Consider the following 14,334-nt stretch of genomic DNA (forward strand, 5'->3'; position numbering starts at 1 on the left):
CTTGGGCTCGGGTCATGATCCCAGGGTCCTGGGATCGAGCCCTGCATTGGGCTCCCTGCTTGGCAGGAAGCCTGCTTCTCCCTCTCCCACTCCCCCTGCTTGTGTTCCCTCTCTCGCTGTGTCTCTCTCTGCCAAATAAATAAATAAAATCTTAAAAAAAAAAAGAAACAAATTTCCTTACCATAATACCTACAAAACAATATGCTCATTTTTAAAAGACAACTTCAATCAGAAAGTTTACTGTGAAAATCCGGTTTACAAATAAAGACTCTATGTAGCACTTCTACATAAGATGTTTTAGAAACCTACCAGTGATAATAACAAGAGCAATAACAAAAACGATACCGTCAATATAATTTGAATCTGCCCTTTTTAAAGAAACAGAAGGCCTTAAAAGAAAAAGCCAATCAATATAAGTAAAAATTGAAATTTGGGGCTGATCAAAATTTAATTTTTACTCTGGGAAAGATTCTGTGAAGAGGATAAAATGACAAGTTACAGACTGGAAGAAAAATACATGCAGATCAATATCTGACAAATGGCTAGTTTGTAGGCTATGTAAAGAACTCTCAAAACTCAACAGAAAAAAAAAATCCAATGAGAAATGGCCAAGAAACATGGACATTTCACCAAAGAAGATACACAGATGGCAAATAAAGCACATAAAAAGATGAACATCTTTAGTCATCAGAAAAATATAAATTAAAACCACAACAAAATATCACTATATGCCTATCAGAATGGATAAAATAAAAACAATAAAAATGCCAAAAGCTGGCAAGGATGCAGAGAAACTAGATCACTTATACACTGCTGATAGGAATCTAAAATAATACAGCCACTCCAGAAAATACAGCAAACAATTACTGTATGATCCATCAACTGGATTTGGGAGCATTTATCCCAGAGATATGAAAACTGATGTTTGCATAAAAAACCTGTACACAAATGTTTACAGCTGCTTTATTCATAATAGCCAGAAACTAAAAATAGCCCAGATAGCCTTTAACAGGTGAATAAACTTTCTAAATATAAAGCTAGTCTTTCTAGAACAGTTTAGACTCAGATATGCCTTGCGCTGGGTTCATGTGTTTGAGCTGTGGTTCCCTTGTAGCCTGTGCTACAACTGTAAACGAACTGTGAAACATACACACCATGGAATACTACTCAGCAATATAAACAAGCTCCTGATACAGGCAACAGTTTGAATGAATCTTCAGGGAATTAGGCTGAGTGAAAAAAGCCAATCTCAAAGGTTACATGTTGTATGATTCCATTTATACAACATTTTGGACTGACAAAATTTTACAAATGGACAATGGTTTAGTAGGGCATCAGTCAGGGGATGGCAGGAGGGAGGGAGGTAGGTGTGTTTCCCCTCAAGTAACTTATAATCTTGTGAAATAGGACAGGGACCCAAACAAACATAATACAAGGTAGAATATTTAGAACATATTAAATGCCACAAGAGAGGCATAACAGATGAATGGATAAACAAAATGTGGTATTATCCATACAACGGAATATTATTCAGCCATAAAAAGAATGGCATTCTGATACATGCTACAATTTGAATGAATCTTGAAAGTTTTATGCTAAATGAAATAAGCCAGACACAGCAGGCCAAATATTGTATGATCCCATCTGTATGAGGTACCTAGAATAGGCAAATTCATAGACACAGAAAATAGATTAGAGGTTACCAAGTAGGGAGAGAGGGAAGCAGGAGTTACTGCTTAATGATTACAGAATTTCTATCTGGCGAGATGAAAAAGTTTGGAAATGGGTAGTGGTGATGGTTGCACACCGCCATGAATGTACTTAATGCCACTGAACTTTAACTTAAAATTAGCTTAGATATTAATAAAATTATACATATTTTATATCTTTTTTCTTTACTGTAAGGCAAAAAAAAATTTCACAGCAGCTTTATTCATATTAGCTGAAACCCAAAGAGCCCAGGTGTTAATCAATAGGAGAGTGGATGAGCAAAGTGTGATATATTCATACAATGCAATATGAACTGCTCAGCAATAAAAAAGAACAAAACACTAATAATGAATCTCAAAATATGCTGAGTGAAAGCAGCCCTCCACAAAAGAATATAAACCATATGATTCCACTTATATGAAGTAAAACAAGCAAAATTTCTCTACAGTGAAATAAATCAGAACAATGGTTGCCTCTGAGAATGTGTTGGGGGCAGAAACTGCAAAAGGAAATAAAAGAACTTTCTGAGGTGACAGAAATATTCTGTATTTTGACAGGTGCTTAGGTTACAAAGGTAAATGCATTTGTCAAAGCTCATTAAATGGTGGACTTACTGTGCAACATTTTATGTTAAAAAAAAAAAAGAACCACAAACAATATTGAACTTTAGTTAATTATACAGGCTAAAGTGTTTAAGGGTGAAGCATACTGATGTCTGCAATCCACTTTAAGTTGCAACAAAAAAAACATGGGATTGAGGGATGGATAAATTAATAAATAAGTGGTAAAGTAAATACAGCAAAGTTTTAATAGTTATAAAATAGAGGTGGTTGGGTGCATGGGTGTTTCAAGTTTTCTGAATGTGTGAAAATATATGTTGGGAAAACATACATACCAACAAAACAGTTGTTTCTCTTCTTCTCAAGAACTTGGCTTATATTTCTAATACTACAGAGTGAGAATTTATTGTTGTTAAGTTTGTCCCCGGATGTTGCTCTTGCATACATGATGTAATTGCCATTTTCTTTCTGCCCTAAATTCTTAGATTCTCCTGGAGTGCACTCTGTTCCAGAATCATGCTGCCAAACAGAATATAGAGTTACATAAACAGGAAGTAAAATAAGGTTTCCAGGTCATCTGATTAAATGTAATTTTCTCACCAGAAGAACAATGGAAGCTTGTGGACTCTCCTCTAAAAAAGGTCCTACAATTGTTTTAGACTGTGAGAAGGAAAACAATTTGCTCTTTTAGGAGCCACGGTCTTGGAAGGGGAGGAAAAATGACTGAAGGTCTAGCCACAACAATGTACAACTCAGTAAAGAGGGAGTAGAATGGAGGATAAACCATCATAAAGTCTATCAAAAATAAGCTCGCCATGCACTCCTATATTTATTGCAGCCATATTTACAAGAGCCAAATTATGGAAACAGGCCAAGTGCCTACTGACAGATGAATGGATAAGGAAGATGTAGTACATATATACAATGGAATATTATTTAGCCATAAAAAATGAAATCTTGCCATTTGCAACAACATGGATTGAGCTAGAGAGAATAATGCTAAGTGAAAGAAGTCAGTCAAAGGCAAATACCACATAATTTCACTCATATGTGGAATTTAAGAAACTGTAGCAAAGGAAAAGGAGAGAGAGAGAAACCAAGAAATAGACTCTTAACTATAAAGAACAAACTAATGGTTACCAGAGAGGAGGTGGGTAGGGTGATGGGTGAAATAGGTGATGGGGATTAAGGAGTGCACTTATGATGAGCACTGAGTCAGCTACAGAATTGTTCAATCACTATATTGTATGCCTGAAACTAATATAACACTGTATGCTAACTACACTGGAATTAAAATTAAAAACTTAATAAAATGAAAAAAATAAGCTCACCTACTTTCAAAACTAGTAACAGGAATATAAACGACTTAAAATGACTAAATATTCTTTAACATACATGCTAAACTACTAACGACTAGTTCAGAGAGTCAGATGGGGAAAGACAGGAAACAGAATGGCATGAAGCTAAGTACATACAAGATAGGCATCTAAGAGAGTTCACTTATTAACTAGTACATAATAAAGATAAGTAAATGCTATTTTTTAAAGATTTTATTTATTTATTTGAGAGAGAGAAAGAAAGAGAGAGGGAGGGGGAGGTAGAGAAAATCTGAAGCAGACTCCACACTAAGCACAGAGCCTGACACGAGGCTCGATCCCACAACTGCAAGATCATGACCTGAGCCAAAACCAAGAGTCGTTTGACCCACCCAGGCACCCCAATAAATACTACTTTTAAATGACAATTAAGAAGAGCCAAGTGGTAAAACTAAAACACTGATTTGCAAGAGTAAAACAACAGATACACATGTATATGTACACAGAAAGTTTATGGTGTTGGCAAGTATTACGGAAGTATCAGATACACACCGAAAAGTACCAAACTATAGCTCCATAAGTTTTCTCAAAGTAAATATACTTATGTGACCAGCACTGAGATCAACTAACAGAATACTATCAGATCACAGCAGCATCCCCACCTTCCTTCCTCCTCTGGGAGATAGGCATTTTAAAAAAAAAAAAAAAAAAAAAAGGAAAGAAAACAGGGATGCCTGGGTGGCTCAGTCGGTTAAGCAGCTGCTTTCAGCTCAGGTCATGATCCCAGGATCCTGGGATCGAGCCCGGAGTCAGGCTCCCTGCTCAGAGGGGAGCTTGCTTCTCCCTCTCCCGCTCCCCCCTGCTTATGATCACTCTCTCTCTCTGTCAAATAAATAAATAAAATATTAAAACAACAACAACAAAAAAAAACCCAACCTCACAATGCTCCTCAAGCAATTCAGAATTTGCCAGAAAGAGTGAAAATATTTGGGTCCAAGAGTAAAAGTTCTATTTAAACTGTTATTTGAATACCCAACAATTCTACCCTCCAGAAAGAAAGAATGCCCAAGGGCATTGTTTCTTCTCAAAACCCATCTAAATTACTTTCATTTTCTACTCCCTAATCTGAAGCAACTTTTTTTTTTAAGATTATATTCTTTTTTTTTTTTTAATTTAAGTAATCTATACATCAAACATGAGGCTTGAACTCATGACTCTAAGATCAAGAGTTGCATGCTCTTCTGAGCCAGCCAGGCGCCCCCTGAAGCAACTATTAAAAATAAGACCTCTCCTATCATATTTATTCTTCCAGGTACCTCTTGCTGTTCTCCTGAACCTAGATTCAGCATTTAACAACTCTTGACTATTCTCCAATATTACCTTGCTTCATGTTTTCATTCTATAGAATTCAATTTGGTTTATGATAATGCATGACACTAGAATTATTCTCAGCATTAGAATTTTAGAAAAAGAAAGAAAAAAATTCCAATACTATGTGACTCTTGATATTATCACAGAGTATTTTCAATTCAATAAATATTAGAATGTGTCCATTATATGAACTAAAAATATAATATAAAAATATAAAGATGAGTTTAAGCACTGTCCCTAGCCTAGCCCTCAAAAGCCTTATATTCTATTTAAAAGAGAGCATATTTTGATATCCCTGGCTAGTCTGACTCTGCCCCATAAATCTATTACAGGTATCACTAATCAGGGGGTGCCTGGCTGGCTTAGTTGATAGACTACGTAACTCTTGATCTCAGGGTCATGAGTTCAAGCCACACATTGGGCAAAGAGCTTGGTTGCTTGCTTACTTACTTACATACATACATACATAAACAAACAGATATTGCTAATCAGTTATTACTTTACTAGCCCAGAGGATATTGTAATGGATCATCATTAATGGCCATGAAGGGAGAAAGAGGTTATAAACAAGCATACCAACTATTTGTATTTGTTATCCTCAGAACAGGGGGTAAACAAGCACACCAGTAAGCAAAATATAAAACAGACTATAAAGGCCATCTTAACCATATCCCCAAAAAGTGCTGACAATTCATATGGTTTCACAAAGAAACTCTAAGTTTGACAAGAAAACAGAAAAACTTTTCTCTGGCTATAAAAACAATACATACTCTTTTAGAAAATTTAGAAAATAAAAAATAGATAAAACATTTCAATCATAATCAACCATGCATAATAACCACTATTAACATTTTGGTCTACTTCCTACATGACTTGTACCTAGTCATATCATATTTTAATACAAAATCTGAACTATACCACTTGTAGTTATATACATGGTTTCTTTCAGCTTAACAGTATAAGGCAAACACTAATTTTTAAATGATTGCAGAGCATTCCAGGATACTTTCGTATTGTGGGGCCATTTAGGCTGTTTAAAACTTTTTGCTATAAATAAATAAAATTGCAATGGATACTTTTTTTAATGCACATAAATCTTTGACAGATTCTGCATTTTTCTTTTAGTTGGATTCCCAAGGGTAGAGTTTGAGTTAAAAGGTCAAACATTTTAAGGGTCTTGATACATAATGACAAATGACTGACAGAAGGGCTCTATCAATTTACATTATATAACATGGATCAAGATTTCAGTAGGCAGAGATGGGAAGGAATTGGCTTCCTGGCAAAAGGAAAATTTTAAAGGACTATAAATAACTTAATTTGACAGGAGAGGGCAGTTAACACTGGAAATACACTTAAACCCAAAAGATGGAAAACCCTAAATGCTAAGATAAGGAAACTGTATCAGCAATATCAGCAGGTACAGGAAATAAGGTTGTAAACTGAAGTGACATGATCAAAACAATCAGAACTATAACCTAGACAAAGATTAATTTGGTAAGAGCAAGTACATATTATAACTTTCATACTGAGAGACAGAAACTTGTCTCATTTATGATTACAACTTCCCAAGACAAAGCTTATAAAGTGGTTAACAATAGGTGTACAATAAAGATTTGGGATAAAATAAATAAATATAAGCGACAGTGTGAACCACTCAGAGAGAAAGTAACACTGACATAGTACAGATGTACAACAGGAGATATAAAGACAGATTTCAGATAAAGATGTCAAGGGACACGGGCTCAGGAATTTATAGTTCTGGCTGCTCTTAGTTTATAAGTAATTTAACAGTAAGCACTACTGTGTATATGTATGGTAGTGTGAACAACATGCACAAAGGAATGGGGTGTGATTGAGCATGGTAGAGTCATTAAAAGTAGTCTGGTATGAGAGGAAAAGACAGCAGGGTAGGCAAAGAACGTAAACCAATTTATCCATTAAACAAAAAGCCGTAAGTAATATAAAATTAATATACTAAAAAAAAATTTCTGGCAGCTGGGCAAAGATTAGATTCCCTACTCCAAGCATGGTCTGCAGACCAGGGGCAGCGACAGCATCACCTGGGAATGTCTCAGAAATGTAAAAACTAGGGCACCTGGGTGGCTCAGCTGGCTAAGCATCCGACTCTTGATCTCAGCTCAGGTCTTGATCTCAGGGTCGTGAGTTCAAGCCCCGAGCTGGAGCCTACTTAAAAATAAAAAAATGCAGAAACTTGCCCCCCGCCCCTGAAAATGGAACCTGTATTTTAAGACCCTTGGTAATTTGTATGCATATTAAAATTTGGGAGGCTCTACATCACTTGGCATCAGGGAAATACAAATCAAAACCACAATGAGAGGGGCGCCTGGGTGGCTCAGTTGGTTAAGCCGCTGCCTTCAGCTCAGGTCATGATCCCAGGGTCCTAGGATCGAGCCCCGCATCGGGCTCCTTGCTTAGCAAGGAGCCTGCTTCTCCCTCTCCCTTTGCCTGCCGCTCCCACTGCTTGTGCTCTCTCTATGTCAAATACATAAATAAAATCTTAAAAAAAAAAAAAAAGAAAAAACCACAATGAGATACCACCTCACACCAGTCAGAATGGCTAAAAATTAACAAGTCAGGAAATGACAGATACTGATGAGGATGCAGAGAAAGGGGAACCCTCCCACACTGTTGGTGGGAATGCACACTGGTGCAGCCATTCTGGAAAACAGTATGGAGGTTCCTCAAAAAGTTGAAAATAGAGCTACCCTACAACCCAGCAATTACACTACTGGGTATTTACCCCAAAGATACAAATGTAGTGATCCGAAGGGGCACCTGTACCCCAATGTTTATAGCAGCAATGTCCACAATAGCCAAACTATGGAAAGAGCCCAGATGTCCCTTGACAGATGAATGGATAAAGAAGATGTGAAATGAAATCTAGCCACTTGCAATGATATGGATGGAACTAGAGAGTATTATGCTAAGCAAAATAAGTCAATCAGAGAAAGACAATTATCATATGATCCCGCTCATATGTGGAATTTAAGAAATAAAACAGAGGATCATAGGGGAAGAGAGGAAAAAATAAAACAAGACAAAATCAGAGAGAAAGACAAACCATAAGAGACTCTTAATCACAGGAAACAAACAGAGTTGCTGGAGGAGAGGGGGGTAGAGGGATGGGGTAACTGGGTGATAGATATTAAGGAGGGCACGAGATGTAATGAGCACTGGGTATTACATAAGACTGATGAATCACAGACCTGTACCTCTGAAACCAATAATACATTATGTGTTAATTTTAAAAAATAAATAAATAAAATATAAATAGAAGAAAAAAATTGGGGAGGCCCTAGACTAAAGGACACAGGAGTAGCTGAAGGGTACTACAACTCCCCTAGTAAGGGTTGGAATCAAGGGGACTGAGAGAGAAAAGAGAACATTTACTTGCCCTTGAAAAAACAAACTAACCATAAGCAATAGTTCTCTGCTCATCTCTACAATTTCAATTACTCTTTTAAGAACAGATCACATAGTGTGGGTTGCCTGGGTGGCTCAGTCAGTTAAGCATCTGCCTTTGGCTCAGGTCATGATCCTTGGGTCTTGGGATCAAGCCCCACGTCAGGCTCCCTGCTCAACGGGGAGTCTGCTTCTCCCTCTCCTTCGCTCATGCTCACGCTCTCTCTCAAATAAATAAATAAATAAAACAGATCACATAATGTACATCTGCTGCAAAGAGAAACTGCTTTCAAAGTTTTGAACCTCTAATAAGAAAAAAAATGTATTGAGCTCAAGAACAAAACAAACAAAAGATCACAAAAGCAGTTCAAGAGGCAGAGACATTAAACACATTTTAAATAGTTTATCCAAGAACATTAATAATCTATCAATTTCTGATAGGGACTTAGAAGAAGAAGGACTTGCAACTTTAGTGAGATGGCACTTCCATTTTACAAAATGGGAGAAAATTAGAGAAGTGCATTTGAGGATTTTAAGCTCCAACTATATAATATTTTTCTAAACTCATGAAAATTTCCATTTTTACAAGTGATATGGTACAAGTAAAATTAATGCACATAGCTGTCAAATGATATTTTCCCAAATTTGTTATTTAATAAGCCCTACCGACTATCTTTCAGTATTTTGTATTTCTGTGTGCATCAATCTTTAGGTCACTTGAAAATCAATATGATGGACTGAGTACTAAATGACACCAAAGAATTGTTAATTTTGTCAGGTATCATAACCACATTAGGGTTATGTAAGGAAATGTCTAATTTTTTAGGGATGTATACTGAAATATGTAAGGGTGAATAAATTTGCTTCTAATACCTTACAAAAAGAAAGAAACACACAGAAAGGAGATGTGGCAACATCTTGATAACTGTTGAATCTGAATCAGCAGTTGGCAAACCGGAGCCCAACAGCCCATTTTTATATGGCCTAAGCTAAGAATGGTTTTCCATGCTTAAAGGATTGTAAAAACAACAAAGAAAAATATGCAACAGAGACCAAATGTTACCTCCAAAACTTAGAATGTTTACTAGCAGGCTCTTTATAGAAAAAGTTTACTGACTCCTATTCTAGATAATGGGCATGTAAGAATTTATTGCACTATTTTTCTCAACTTCTGTGTACGTTAAAGTATGAAAAATTTTGAGTATCACACTGAAAAATTTTAAAATATCAATCCACAATAGAGAAAGACAAATCTAACAAACCCTGATAATGCTTTAACAGAAACCAAGCAAAAAAACCACTCCACAGTTTGCTAACATTCAAAATGTACTTTAAACAATGAAAAGTGAGGGGAGCCTGGGTGGCTCAGTTGGTTGAGCATCCCACTTTTTATTTCGGCTCAGGTCACAATCTCAGGGTCGTGAGATTGAGACCCAGGTAGGGCTCCACACTGTGGGTGGAGCCTGTTTAAGATTCTCTCCCTCTCCCTCTGCCCTTCCCCCTGCTGGTGGGCACTGTTCTAGGACTAGCAGACAGAGAAGTGAATGAAAAGTTCCTTGCCTTCATAGAATCCTGCATTGTTATGCTTACTTTTCTTATTTGACTTGCAAATATTCTATCTTCCTCCCTTTCAGTAGTGTCAAGTACATTCCTTTGTTCCAATATATAAAAACTAAACAGTCAACTATACTTCAATTAAAGAAAAAACAACTAAACATCCATATATACTTGTATTCAATGTAAACAAACAAATCACTCAACATAAAATTTAGTAACTTTAAAAAAATCTTATAATTAGGCAATACTTACTGGAGATCCAAAGTTATGTCCAACTTCATGAGCAAAAGTAATGTGAGAGACTTTGGGGGGTACATGAGACCCATAGTTCTGAACAGTAATAATTCCAGTGTTTAAGGACTTCTTCTTACCATCTGAATACAGCTTACTTTTTTCACATATTCCTCCAGAGCTTCCTAATTCAGAACAAAAGATGGCTAAATTAGCATTTATTTACCCCCCAAAATAACTTTCTAATATATACTATATTAAATTAAAACATTTTATATATCCCACACATATCAAATACTCAAAAGTGTCTTTTGTCCAAGATTAGGAAGTCATTTCAAATAAGTTTGAATGGTACACATAAAGAAACTCCCAGGACTTCGTACAAGGCCCTTAAGAGAATGTTTTTCATAAGCAAAATATTCCCTAATTTTTGCTCCCATTAATTTAGCAAAACAAAAGTTTCTGTTAAATTTGAATATACCCGTATTTACACAAAGCCTATACCTTCTCTTAAAAAAAAGAAAGAAAAAAAAAACATTTAATTTAAATGAAAGTTGAACAAAATATTCTCAAGTAGATTCTGAGAAAGTCACTTCCACAAATAATAGTAGTGATGCACAGGAGTACATGATTCACCATCTTGAGAGGCAATATACATATATTTTTTTAAAAAGAAAATCATTAGTGGTTGCAAGAGATTGGCAAGGAAGTAGGGGGATAGAGAGAGATTTGTAAAAGGGTACAAATTTCCAATTATAAAATGAGTAAGGTCTAAGTATCTAATGTATAACATGATGACTATAGTTGATAACACTGTATTGTATAAAATGAAATTTGCAAAGAGAGTAAAACTGAAACATTCTCACCAAAAATAAATAATATGTGAGGTGATAGATGTGTTAACTCAATGGGGGGAATCCTTTCAGAATGTACATGAATATCACATCATTATGTTGTACACTTGAGGTATCTTACAATTTTGTCAGTTATACTTCAATAAAGCGGGGGGGGGGGGAAGAAATACATCCAGTGGGCAAGAAATGGGGAGTGGGAGAAAAGGAAGGATAGAAGATGTATGGAAGAGGAAGAAAGCAATGTGGAAAAATTTTGACTGATTAATCTATCAGGAGTTCACTATACTATTCCTGCAACTTTTCAGCAGGTTTGAAATTTTTTTCAAAATAAGTTCAAAAAGCTGAATTATGATTTTCCAATGTGTCTTGAGAATACTTTCAAATTGTAAAAGAAAACCTATAACACTACTTCTATTATACATATTAAATCACTTTGTAGTTCACCTGTTCCATAATAGTAACTTTCCAAAATAGCCTAATGCCAAAATGAAAGTACTTGTACATCTAAAGGCAGTTAATATAAGAAATTAAAAAAAGAACAATGGGAAAATCAGAAACTGGCTGGCCAACGCTTGTCTGTATGTACACTGTACTGAGAAGAACACAGTTCTTTTAATAACTCTGTTAAAGACTCTTAGTGAGAATTCTTTAGTTTACATTCACATGTAAAGTGTTTCTCTCTTTGATTTTTTTAATTAAAATACAATCAAATTTTAGGATATTCTGATAACTGATCAAATTACTTCAAATTAGCTTTCTATATGCAAAATTACAACCAAGTTATTAAGCCATTAAAAAATCTAATGTTTATAATCCCTGATAAAGCATATAATAGAAGGCAATTTAAAATAGATTTGCAAGAATGGCATGACACTACAATTGCTACCATTCATTTTAACATTAGAAAGTAAATTTAACAGGGACACCAGGGTGGCTCAGTCAGTTAAGTGTCTGCCTTTGGCTCAGGTCATGATCCCAGAATCCCAAGACCGAGCCCCACATCAGGCTCCGCACTCAGTGGGCAGTCTGCTTCTCCCTCTGACCCTACCCCCCTCTTGGGCTCTCTCTCACTCTCTCTCTCTCTCTCTCATAAATAAATTTAACACAAATTGAATATAAATTTGAATTACTGTTATGATTTAGGAAGCTAAAATAACAACCTCCACAGAAAAGTAAACTGAAAGACTGAGCCATATGCAGATTTTAACCAGCACAAGATGGAGAACCTTTATGATATTCAGAACTTACTACCTTTTCTACAAAGAAAACTGACAGCAAATGATTTATGAATATTTAATACATTTTCTTATGCAACTTCTACTTTTGGAGATGAGTCCTAAGGATTGTATCACTACTTCTAGAAATTAGAAAAGATATGAATAAGCACTCTGTAATAGTTTTAAACAAATAGTAAATTAATATCCTGCCTTAATGAAGATCTATCATATGCAAATTGGTCCAATGCAGTACTGTCAAACTTGAATTAAGCACAAAAGACTCCACACTGTAAATCTCTATCAGTTAAAAAAAGGAAAAAATAAATAGCATGTATTAAAAACTCTGATAATATATTTTTCTATATTTTTAAGGTCTATACAGTTTAAGGGAAGATCAGACATAAATTTGAATGTACTCTTCTGAAATATAGTCTTTGTAATTTTACATCATGTTTAACGTCTTAGTAAATGCTTTTGGTTTTAATGTGTATCACTTACAGAAAAGTTTAATATTTGTTACAAACTAATAACATATGTTAAAATAACTCAATTATACAGAAAAAATACGACTATATTTAATTTTATAAGTTATGGTTTAATTTCTTCTCGGCAGTAGTGCACTAATTTTTTTTAATTCCAATATAGTTAACAAAGTGTTACATTAGTTTCAGGTGTACAATATAGTGATTCAACAATTCCATACATTACCCAGTGCTAAGTTATGGTTTAATTTTTTACAAAACAATGCAACTAGTTCTGATGTGCCAGAAACTCCATCAGTGATATCATATATACCTATAGCTAAACCACAGCTCAAGTTCAGTAACTGCTTTATATTATACATTTAAAATTTTACTACATGTAGTCATCATTACAAAATACAAATTGTGAATAATAATGAGAAGGGTAAAATTTTTTTATTTTGAGTTAAAAGCTATTACTGATGGATAGATGGCTCAATAACCAACAAAGAAGGATAATGACATTTTTTTTATCTACAGTACAGCCTGAGAGCTAAAATCACAGAATATCACTCCTAAACTTTAAAACAGACCCCCACCCCAGGCCCCAAATTAGAAAAACTACAGGATAATATAACATAATACCCTGACAGAGCCCACAAGTACAGTTTTGATGTGAGCAGGCCTAAACACTTAAAACTTAACAGTAGCATACTGATCATGCAATATTAATCTGAGCAATAATTTTGAACCAGACAATAATAGTTCCAATCCCCAACAGGTTATCAGGAAATGTCCTAGGGCATTTCTTTGTCTTTCATGTCTGGAGAGCGGCATTCACAAGTAATAGGGAGGGACGAGAGATGTTAAACATCCTGCATGGAACAATCCAGACTGCACAAAATGCCAGTATTAACTGTCCTGTTGTAATATTCTAATGATGTAAATCTCCCAGCCTTATAATTAGACTTTTAAACAACATGTTAAGAATTTGATAGGCTGTGGGTTATCTTGAGAACCCTAAGTTGAGCTCTGTATGCCCTTAAATCCTAATATGTAAAATCAAACTAAAATTTCTAAACTAAGAAAAACAGAAGAGACTATTGCTAACAATTGAAATGTCTCAAAAAATGTTCTTCACAAATGGTCAGAGGAATACCAAATGGTTCAGGATTAACTACGGAGATGAATTCCAGAGCTAGCCTTACTCAGTGGCTTGCCCAAACTGAGACTATGTTCATTAGGATAACATTAAGAAGGATAATATATGAACAGAATGCACCTTAATATATTAAAAAAAAAAAAAATGGCCCCTCTCAAAAGGCATGTTGGAAGGGTGCCACAAATGAAGTAAAATAAAAAGATTATCTAATATAAGGAATTTACTTAGTTAAGGAATCAAAGCTTCAGTCTCTAAATTAAATGATAAGAGGCTACCTGCTTAACACAGAACTGTGCTCATACAAAGAAAAGTTTAAAGAAATCTTGTCAGATTCATAATCAACAATGACTTTGTTTGGAAGACCAGACTCCCTTTTTTTGACTCCCTTCCAATCCCTGTATAATCAAATGGGAGCGTCCAAGCCAGCCCAGTTCACTAGTTGTTTCCACTAATTATGGAGTTGGGCAGG

General features: G+C 35.2%; 1 protein-coding gene across 4 annotated transcripts in view; it reads right to left on the minus strand.

The window, feature by feature from the left end:
- Positions 1–14,334, minus strand: part of ADAM10 (ADAM metallopeptidase domain 10) — a 136,037-nt gene that overhangs the window by 21,643 nt on the left and 100,060 nt on the right. For all 4 annotated transcript variants that reach the window (XM_032418012.1, XM_032418015.1, XM_032418013.1 and 1 more), the window contains exons 9-10: positions 10,193–10,356; positions 2,606–2,789 (exon numbers count right to left, since the gene is read on the minus strand). In XM_032418012.1, coding sequence (XP_032273903.1) covers positions 2,606–2,789; positions 10,193–10,356 — 348 coding nt within the window. The remainder of the gene's footprint in view (positions 1–2,605; positions 2,790–10,192; positions 10,357–14,334) is intronic.

Source organism: Phoca vitulina, unplaced genomic scaffold (genome assembly GCF_004348235.1).
Source record: "Phoca vitulina isolate PV1807 unplaced genomic scaffold, GSC_HSeal_1.0 scaffold20, whole genome shotgun sequence".
Lineage (NCBI taxonomy): Eukaryota > Metazoa > Chordata > Mammalia > Carnivora > Phocidae > Phoca > Phoca vitulina.